Source organism: Bidens hawaiensis, unplaced genomic scaffold, assembly GCF_021521415.1.
Source record: "Bidens hawaiensis isolate Kalapana, Puna unplaced genomic scaffold, B.hawaiensis_p1.1 tig00003244_1, whole genome shotgun sequence".
Classification (NCBI taxonomy): Eukaryota; Viridiplantae; Streptophyta; class Magnoliopsida; order Asterales; family Asteraceae; genus Bidens; species Bidens hawaiensis.
This window is the reverse complement of record NW_027491178.1, coordinates 1,852,950-1,863,174: the sequence shown is the minus strand read 5'-3', so window position 1 is coordinate 1,863,174 and position 10,225 is coordinate 1,852,950. Positions and strand designations below refer to the sequence as shown.

The 10,225-nt window shown below is 34.3% G+C and overlaps 2 protein-coding genes across 2 annotated transcripts; both read left to right on the top strand.

Moving 5' to 3' along the window:
• The first annotated feature begins 1,087 nt into the window (after positions 1–1,087).
• On the top strand, positions 1,088–4,520 carry LOC143622833 (3-dehydrosphinganine reductase TSC10A-like). The gene is made up of 4 exons (XM_077093873.1): positions 1,088–1,640; position 1,780; positions 3,608–3,754; positions 4,187–4,520. The coding sequence occupies exons 1-4, from the start codon at positions 1,128–1,130 to the stop codon at positions 4,477–4,479; spliced, it is 954 nt and encodes a 317-aa protein (XP_076949988.1). The 5' UTR covers positions 1,088–1,127; the 3' UTR covers positions 4,480–4,520.
• Positions 4,521–7,491: 2,971 nt separating this feature from the next.
• On the top strand, positions 7,492–9,305 carry LOC143622831 (3-dehydrosphinganine reductase TSC10A-like). Its single transcript, XM_077093872.1, has 3 exons — positions 7,492–8,095; positions 8,430–8,577; positions 8,920–9,305. The coding sequence occupies exons 1-3, from the start codon at positions 7,565–7,567 to the stop codon at positions 9,210–9,212; spliced, it is 972 nt and encodes a 323-aa protein (XP_076949987.1). The 5' UTR covers positions 7,492–7,564; the 3' UTR covers positions 9,213–9,305.
• The last annotated feature ends 920 nt before the right edge of the window (positions 9,306–10,225 follow it).

The window sequence follows — 10,225 nt, the reverse complement described above, 5'->3', positions numbered from 1 at the left end:
TCGGTGTTCTAAAAGCAAAATGGGGTATAATTCAGCGATCCCTACAGTGTATGGCTGTCTTGGATTAAAAAAACGAGCATGAGGCGAGGCGAGGCGACCTAAGGTGAGACCCTCATCGCTTTTGCTTACTCAAGGCGACCAATGTTGCAAAGGCATGAGGTGAACAAAAAGCGAGCGCCTTTCATACATAGGTTATTTTTATGCATCAAAATGTTATACAACATGTTTTTTAGATTGTACATGTAGGTAATTTATATGTTTAATCATATATAACGCTTACTTATAGCATATATATATATGTATATATATATAAAAGTTATATAAATACTTTGTGTCTACCTGGTGCTTGATAAAGATGACCGGAAAAGTAATGATAGTGTTAAAAACAATTTCAAAACAGTGAAACATGTGAGAAAAGGGGAAAAGAATAATTAGGGACAAAGATGCGTAAATTCTATACCGGTATTGATTGTATCGGTATCGAACCAGTACCGGTATTAAAATTGGTATTGATTTGGTACCGTCTGTATTAAAGTTTTGAGTCTCGGTATCGGTATTTTTAAATTTTATTTTAAATACCGATACCGAATCAAATATTTCAAAACCGGTACTAAGAATTTGTAACTTTTGGGATCGGGAGTTTCGGTACCGATACCGCTACTGATCTCACTCTATTTAGGCTATGTGTAGTGGAATGACTACAAAATGGGGCGATTTACGCCATGTGGTGCCCAGTTAGCAAATAGTGGGTTTTTGTTTTAGATGCGTGAGGTGTTGTAGCCCAATATACATATATATCACGCACACACAACAATAAAATAATAATACTTTGCAAACTAAATCAGGCGACAAATAACAACCCCCTCTTATCACCCCTATTGTTACCTTGGTGGGGTGTTTTGGGGAGGGGGGCCTTGATTTGTCGCCTATACTTGTGGTATTAGAATCTTTAAAATAAAACACTGACTTTATAAAAAAAAATCTCCCCACTTTAAAATAAGTCTTATCCAAAAAAATCTCCCCTCAAATATTTTTTTTAAATAATAATTATTATTATTATTATTATTTGTCGTTACAAATATCAAATTTATTGATGCTCCCATTTGTGGTTTCTCATCACAACATCTATGGCATACATTCTGTACATACTCCCAATATTCTTCCTTTTCTTTCTTAAACTCATTATTCGTCCTCACCCTATAAAAATCCCAACTAACTCTCGCCATGTGTTTATCACCGGAGGATCTAGCGGCATTGGTCTAGCTATAGCTAGGAAAGCTGTGGCCGAAGGTGCTCGTGTCACTATCTTAGCACGTGACCTCAACAAGCTCAAGGAAGCCAAGAACTCTATCCGACTCACCACAGGCATAGATGTTAATATTGTGAGCGCGGATGTACGTGACTATGAGGCAGTTACAAAAGCAGTTGAAAGTGTTGGCCCAATTGACGTTATGGTGTGTAATCAAGGCGTGTTTATAGCCCAAGAGATTGTTGATCAGGATATGAAGAATATTAGGAGCATGATTGACATTAATTTGATTGGGACGGTTAATTTGCTTAAGGCTGCATTGCCGGGAATGAAGAATAGAAGTGACAAGAAGCCGGTGTCAATCGCATTCATGTCATCTCAGGCCGGTCAGGTAATGTGATTTTTTCAAGTAACGATATATTTGAGATTCTTTAAGTCTAATAAAGAAAGGCAAGCCTAGCTAGATAACAAGTCGGGACAAGTTTGAGTTAAGGTTGATAAGTTTGGTTGTTTTTGGTATATACAAGTAGGGTTTTGATTAAATACAAATGAAATTAACGTGCTAAACGTGAGAATCAAGTAGTTATTATCATATAGTAATTACATAATTACTCTACTTGTATATATAATTACTCTACTTGATTCTCATGTTTAGCACATTAATTTCATTTGTACGTTAACTTTCCCCTATATCTATATTTATACTATATATAAAGAAAATCTCAAGGGTCTCTTAATTTTTAATAGGTGCAATTTAAAGTGGTTAAGAAGGCATTATAGTCTTTAACTCAATACCCCCATGGCCCCTTTAATTTATTAAATTTTAATTATATGTTTTCCCCTCAACTAAACTAAAGTTTTGTAAATTTTGATAATAGTTACCATTCTACCCCTTAACTTTATTTATAATTGTCAAATTTATTTATTTTTTTGTTTTTTTAATAGCTTTTTAATATATTATGTATTAAAAAACGAACGCACTGTTGCGACATGCTTATTCTTACATGACATTTCGATATAAAGTTTATTGAATTTCGTGGTACGAACTGTAACGTAAAGTCATTGTTGCATCAATATACAAGTCTTTGAAGAGTATAAGTTGCAACTTTTTATTTATAACTCTTTGGTAGTTTTTTTTTCACTTATGCATACATCTTTATTCATGTTTATTTAAATATACCTCAAATACAAATAAATTGATGGTTCCTAATGCTAACAATCTTCAACTTAGTGTTAAAAAAATACATTATGCATTAACATTCATATAATATATAAAATTTAATGATGGTAAACTATTAAATTGTTTTATAAAAGTAAAAAAAAATAATCTTAATTACTTGTATGAATTAAAGTTTAAAATGAGCAAGGTAACATAACGGGGCACGCTACGAGGTCCAGATGGTATGAAAATGTCGCAAACACTCAAATAAAACAAATTAAAAAAAAAACCATGTGTAGTCGCAACCTACACGAATTTTTTCAGTTTTAGGTTATGACATCAAATTTAAACCATAAACAAGTATATCAACAAACTTCTAGCAAACCAAAAAAATAAAACACATGTTGTGGCCACAAACCGCCACGTACTCGCCCGATATCAATAATGATGACATTAGAACAACAAAAACAGCATGTTGTGGTTGCAAAACGACGTGAATCCGAGCACAAGTACAACAAATAAACATATATAAGAATACAAATTAATGTAATATACGTTTGTAGAATATAAATCGAATAAGAAAACTAGCATGAGTACTATACGAAAAGGATTGATAAACTAACAGAAACAAGTATTGATCGCCACAACAGCATCGCACGGGTTTTATACAAGTAAATTATTAAATCACACCACATATTTTGAATTATATAACTAATTTCTTTGAATATAATTTTAAGTTATGAAATGAATGTAACAACTCTTAAACTCCCAACTCTAGTGTGAATATTAAATATGTGTATATTAATATAGGAACGAAAGTTATATTCATGTGATATTTTGCATATTTAAATCTTTTATAAAGCTAAAACAATACATTTACAGATTTACATAGCATATAGATTTACATAGCATATAGCATATAGCATATAGCATATAGCATATAGCATATAGCATATAGCATATAGCATATAGCATATAGCATATAGCATATAGCATATAGCATATAGCATATAGCATATAGCATATAGGTGTGAAATATTTAACAATGTATATTGTAAACTCGGTTTTGGATGAAATTTACATCAACCTTAAATTTGTTCAAGAGGATTAAGTTTCCTTCCCCTTAACAAATGCATAATTATATGGCATAACTAATTATGTTAAGATGATTTTATTTCTTGACTCACTTCCAACTTTAGTGGGCATTCATGGTTATGCAGTTTATTGCGCTACTAAATTTGGGCTGCGAGGTTTGGCGGAAGCCCTCCAACAAGAAGTTATTTCCGACAACATTCATGTTTCACTTATATTTCCTCCAGAAACGTATACACTTGGAGTAGAAGAAGGTTAGTCCTCTTCCAATTTCCATTGCCTTTTATTTTGCATTATTGAGATTACATAATAAAGATTACCATGAGTGGAAAACTGTTCAAATTGTGTACACGTCGAATCAGTTCAGATCAAAACCGGTTGGATCATCATGGTTTCGCCCGCTATATTTGTTTTTATGGTTGTTAACCGAGAAGATGGTAATGTTGGATATTAATACTTGTGTCAACTCAACCCCATTCTTCAGGGTAGAACCAAGGATTCAAGAGGGTCAGCAAAATGTGTGTTTTTTTTAAATGACATCATAATGGTAGATTCATTGATTCAAATCTGTGTATTTTTTTAAAAGTTAGGTGTAAATATAACTAAAAATGGAAACCATCACCAGTCCTACGTGGTCTCCTGTTACTTACTTTCTCCGTTTCTAATAATGTTTATGCATGATGCAGTGTTAAAAACGATGCCACGATTGACATCCACTTTAATAGCAACCTCTGGTACAATGCAAGCTGATGAAGTTGCAAAGAAAACGTTGAATGGCATCAAATCTGGAAGTTTCTTGGTTTCTTGCAACTTGAGCGGGTTCTTCTTATCTTTAGTAACCTCGGGTTTCTCACCACAAAGATCATACCTCATGGCATTTGTTGAGGTTGTTTTATGTGTCGCAGGACGTATTGGGGCATTGTGGGTTCAACGGACTTGGTACGGTATTATTGAAAAGGTGGATGCCCAAGAGAAATAAAAATGATAAGCGTTTAATGAAGTTGATTGTGTCATAGTAGAATTAAGAGTAAATTATGTCCTTGTGGTTTCGTCAAAATAAACCTTTTACTCCATTGTTATGATTTGATTTTTTTCCCGAGTCATTGTCGTTTCACTCGTCCTTTTCAAATACGTTTTTCTTTTCTATAAAAAAAAAGACAAAAATTGCACTTGTTATTATAAAGACAAAATATACATGGGGCTCTCCAAATTTGACGAGTGTGGTAGCATAAATACAAGAAAGTCGTCATTTAGAAAAAACATTAAGCCGACAAATTCAAATAATATACTAATTTTTATCAGTTTTCAATTTGTTTAGAGCATCATTGGCTTAATATATCACATTAAATGGGACAATGATGTGAATATTACAAGATTTAAAACCTTGAGTGGTGGCCTAATATTACAATTACACTTTCGAACTCGATTTAATGGTCATTAAAAATGTAATGAATTAGATTGATACTTGTTCTACTTGCATGCTTAAGTCTTTATATGTGTGGATTTGTCATGTGAATTTCTTTTCGTTCGTCATGTGAATTTTTACCACAATCAAAGAATTCATCAAACACGTTAATAACTTCACCATTAATTTGACCGAGAATTCCATCGTGAGTCAACTGACTTTGGTTCAGTTGGACTGAATCTGTCCACCAAGATGATTAGTGTAGAAACCTCCAGTGAATCTGCTAGAGTATCGTGTAAATTAGAGTGTGTTTTGTGTGATGGTGTAAGGTCTCATGAAGGAATTATAGATAGAAATGACTGATCATAAGTTACAAGTGTTTTCTCTATTTTTTCATGCCCTATTACATACACATCTATTTACATTTATATGGTGGTGAGGGAATCTTTTCCCTTGACCGTTCTATTATCGATGGGTTTTTCCACTTCCCCCAAACTTGTGCAGGCTTCTCTCTATTACCCGTTGGACTCTTCCCTTTCTTCAGGAGTGCATCATGCTCCAGTCCTCTGTGTTGTTCAGACTAATAGGGACCAATCGGTCGTTGACCTCAACCTTTGTCTTGAAGTATCCTGGGCCTTCTTGGGCTGGGCTTTGCTCCTTTGGGCTTCACTTGGGCCGAATCCGATATAATCTCTTCAATTAGGTTAAACAGTTTAGAACATTCAATCGGGGTAGGGTGTTTCTTTTCCTAATTTAATTCCTTCTTAATAGATAAGGCGTCACTGGTCCCGGTGTTGGTGGCCCAGTGGCATAGACATGAAACATCCAAAGGTCTTTAATTCAAGACTCGAGAATTAAAAAAGTTGTGTTAAAGAAAAAAAAGAAGAAAAAAAAGAAGGATAAGTTATCGCTAACTTAAATGCGACTACCTATAACACTATATCTTCAACTTGTCCATAACTGTCTTCTTCGACTAACTTAAATAACACGTGGTCATTCATTAGGTTCGGTTTGTGTTATGCCGAAATTTATAAAATTAATTTACATGCATAGATGTAGTATTAAATATATTCAATAATTTAATATATAATCAAAATTCTAATTCTACCGACACGAGCATGAGTCATTTCATGCTATTATTGTCGTCTTACCGGTTTCATATAAAGCAGTGGTCCACTGTGAACAATGAAGAAACCTAACACAATACTATTTTTGGACCAATGCTATTGTAATTAGTATATATAGATGTACATATATAGAAGGGGTTTTTTTCATGGTTTCTAGTCAATTTTAGGAACCTGTTTCGATTCTAGCTAATCCGCTAGTTGAACAAGCAGATGTGAATAGTGTTTATGTTGAAAAGCCAATACATGTTTGCTAAGTCATGATCATGAATTGTGAGAAACGGACTACATCCGCTAGCGGGTCCTCATAAACAATATTCACAAACTAGCGGGGATCACGTAGAACTAAAATAAGTTTCAAAAACTGACTAGAAATCATGTAAGCTTCTTCAAATCAACTACAAATAAAAAAGTTGCTACATTATATCATGGTATGTCTAGGTCTAGCTAATTAACAATACACAACCATTTAATGGTTCAACCCACCAACAGTGGGGACAAGCTTCTAGCCAAAAGTGGGCCTCGCAAAATGGGCCAAACAATCAATGGGAACAAAATCATCCAGTCGCTTTTGGGCACAGCCCTCATCCAAATACACCAGGCCCACCACCAAACTCCACAGCTAATGGTGCTGGCCCAGCATTCCAGTCCAGTGCGCCTGCTCAAGGCCTGGTCAATGGCCCCGGTTTTGACTTTGCCGGCTTTACAGATTCGAATGCTAACGAGTTCGCTAAAGCCAGGGGTCATATTAATATGAACGCAATGGGGCCTAACCACTTCAATCCAATGATCCCGCATGGTAAATGGACTCATGTGCTTCATCCCACCTCACACCGCCATGTAAAATTATTCCCGTTGACTAATTCATCAGTAAATTCTATTTTTGTTAAGAATGGTAATCAAGTTCCAATTTTTAGATTCGACGACACCCTTTACAACACCCAAAACCAATTATATAAGCTTAATAACATTCTTTACACAGCCTCAATTATCAATAATCTTCTTGCCATTCATATATATTAAATATTGATAATTGGACCTCTACAAAATTTGACTGTTTCGGTTTTACTGTGAAGGATATATACTACATATTATCCAATATATTAAAAGATTATCTATGATTTATATTTAATTTATCATTATCTAGTTTCCATACTAGTTTGTATAGGATTGTATATCTTACCCTATATAATGGGTTAGATTGTTAATAATATTCAAGAAAAATAAAATAATTTCACGTAGAGCACAAGACTGAATCAAGAAATTAAATATAAATCGTTGTCAAGGAAGGTAATACGTTACTGTCACCTTCATAATAAAGTTGTGATAAGATGTTAAAACAATTTCAAAAGATGTTACACGTGGTCGGAGAAAAAGGGCGAAAAAAGAATTATTATATTGTCTGATTTAAAATCAAAACAAAACATTAACTGTCATCAAAAAATATCTCCAACTAAAAAAGAAATAATAATATAATAAAATTATCGTTACAAATATATAATTCATTTTTGCTCCCATTAGTCCTCACAACATTCATGGCATACATCCAACTCTCATTTCTTGCTCTCTACATCCTCCCGGTATTCTTCCTATTCTTTCTTAAACTCATTATTCGCCCTCACCCAATCAAAATCCTAATTAAATCCCGCCATGTGTTTATCACTGGCGGATCTAGCGGCATTGGTCTAGCTATAGCTAGGAGAGCTGTAGCCGAAGGTGCTCGTGTCACTATCTTAGCACGTGACCTCAACAAGCTAAAGGAAGCCAAGAACTCTATCCGACTCACCACTGGCATTGATGTTAACATTGTGAGCGTGGATGTACGTGACTATGAAGCAGTTAAAGAAGCAGTTGAAAGTGCTGGCCCGATTGACGTTTTGGTGTGTAATCAAGGTGTGTTTATAGCTCAAGAGATTGTGGATCAGGATATGAAGAATATTAAAAGCATGATTGATACTAATTTGATTGGGACGGTTAATTTGATTAAGGCCGCATTACCAGGGATGAAGAATAGAAGTGACCGGAAGCCAGTTTCAATCGCATTCATGTCATCTCAGGGTGGTCAGGTAATGCGTGCTTTTCAAGTGACTGGTATATTTAATATTGTTTAAATCTGATAAAAATGATAGGTCCAACCATGTAATAAGGCAGGACAAGTTTGAGTCACTTTCAATACTCGAAAACAAAAAAAATATATATAACAAAAATATTGAAGTATGAGTCACTTTCGACACTTGAAGAGTTGGTTTGCAATCCACAATGAAGCCAACCTAAGCAGCTCAAATTGACCTTTAACTTGTTCTAGAGGATCAACTTTTTCCCTTCAATAAATGCAAAAATTATATGGCGTAACTAATGATTCTATAATGATTTTATTTCTTAATTCACTTCCAACTCTAGGTGGGCGTTTATGGTTATGCTGTTTATTGTGCTACTAAATTTGGCCTACGGGGTTTGGCAGAAGCCCTCCAACAAGAAGTTATTGCCGACAACATTCATGTTTCACTTATATTTCCGCTAGAAACGGATACACCCGGAGTGAAAGAAGGTTAATCTTCCCTCTTAGATATATGGGATTCCATGGCCTTCTATTTTGCATTATCGGGAATGTATAGTAAAGATTACCTATGGGTGGGAAACGGGTCAAGTTGTGTACCATGTTAAACCGGTTCAAATAAAACTATTATGATGAATCCATTATGATGTCAAAATACATTTGACAATTTAATAAAAAACCTTACATTAGAAACTCAAACTTAGACAAATTTAATTGTTTAGAACCATAATGTTAAGTGTTGATATAACTAAAAATGGAAACCATCATCAATCCCGCCTAGTCTCTTGTCACCTAGCTTCTTCATTTCTAATAAAAAAAATTTGTGCGATGCAGTGTTGAAAACGCTGCCCCCATTGACAGCCACTTTAATAGCAGCCTCTGGTGGAATGCAAGCTGATGAAGTTGCAAAGAAAACATTGAATGGCATCAAATCTGGAAGTTTCTTTATTTCTTGCAACTTGAAAGGATTCCTTTTATCTATAGTAACGGCAGGTTTCTCTCCTCAAAGATCATACCTCATGGCATTTGTTGAGGTTGTTTTATGTGGCATATTACGTGTTGGGGCATTGTGGGTTCAACGGACTTGGTACGGTATCATTAAAAAGGCGCATGTCCAAGAGAAATAGAAATGATAAGTGTTTAATAAAGTTGATTATGTCTTAGTAAAATTATTATTAACTTATGGCTTTGGTCCATTTGGTTTGTTCAAAATAAGTTGTATAGTCATTTGATGTTCTTTTTTACTCCATATTAAACTTGGTTTCTCTCCATTTTTCTAATATGTCTTTTTGAAATAGAAAAAAAATGCACATGTTGTTGTTGATAACACAAATATAAATGCACTTATGTAATCATTGGTAATCTTAAATATACCTCTTTATAGCCCAACCAAAAAATAAATGCATACGGGTTATTGTTTTTTTTTTTTTTCTAAACTGTGAATTTTTTATAAACAACTAACGTCCAAGGCCAACCAAACACCAAAAACTATTGTTCTTAAACAAATAAAAATATGAGAAAATTACACAAATGGTTCGTGTGGCTTGAACATTTTGTAGATTTGGTCCCTGGATTTTAAACTTCGTAAACTTAGTCCATGCATTGGTGAGAAGTTTGAATGTTTAGTTATCACTCTTAATCGAGATTTGCTTTTAACAAAAACTGATTTAATGTGCAATTCATATGAGGCTATTGTGTTTTTACAAAATTTAACCCCTATTTAGAAAAAGAGGGGGGCGACACCCACCTCATAATCTTCAATCTCAACACAATCACCCACCTTTTGCCGCCACAAGACTACCACCACCCATAATTGTCGCTAACATAGAAAAAATCAAAATAATAAACTAATAAATTCAAATGAAACACTTACCCATTTGATTAAGTGTAATTGAAACTAATGCAAGTTGCAATGGAGATGATCAACCCTCGTTCTTTGCTTGAACATAATTTTCCAAATGAAGTTCGGCGACTGTTGGCCCTTGGGTTTTAATGAACGCCCGATGCCATTTTATAGTGCCACCGTGAAGATATGAATGATCACATAACTTTACTAATTTCATGTCGTATTTCGTTGCTGTTGAAAACTATTCACAACGATAAATCCAAACTTTGACATCTTCCCAAGAAAATATCGGGG

Coding starts and splice junctions, on each gene's coding strand:
- LOC143622833 (XM_077093873.1), top strand. CDS start 1,128: ATGGCATACATTCTGTACATACTCCCAATATTCTTCCTTTTCTTTCTT. Junction 3,755..4,186: donor TACACTTGGAGTAGAAGAAG/GTTAGTCCTCTT, acceptor TGCATGATGCAG/TGTTAAAAACGATGCCACGA.
- LOC143622831 (XM_077093872.1), top strand. CDS start 7,565: ATGGCATACATCCAACTCTCATTTCTTGCTCTCTACATCCTCCCGGTA. Junction 8,096..8,429: donor TGTCATCTCAGGGTGGTCAG/GTAATGCGTGCT, acceptor TTCCAACTCTAG/GTGGGCGTTTATGGTTATGC. Junction 8,578..8,919: donor TACACCCGGAGTGAAAGAAG/GTTAATCTTCCC, acceptor TGTGCGATGCAG/TGTTGAAAACGCTGCCCCCA.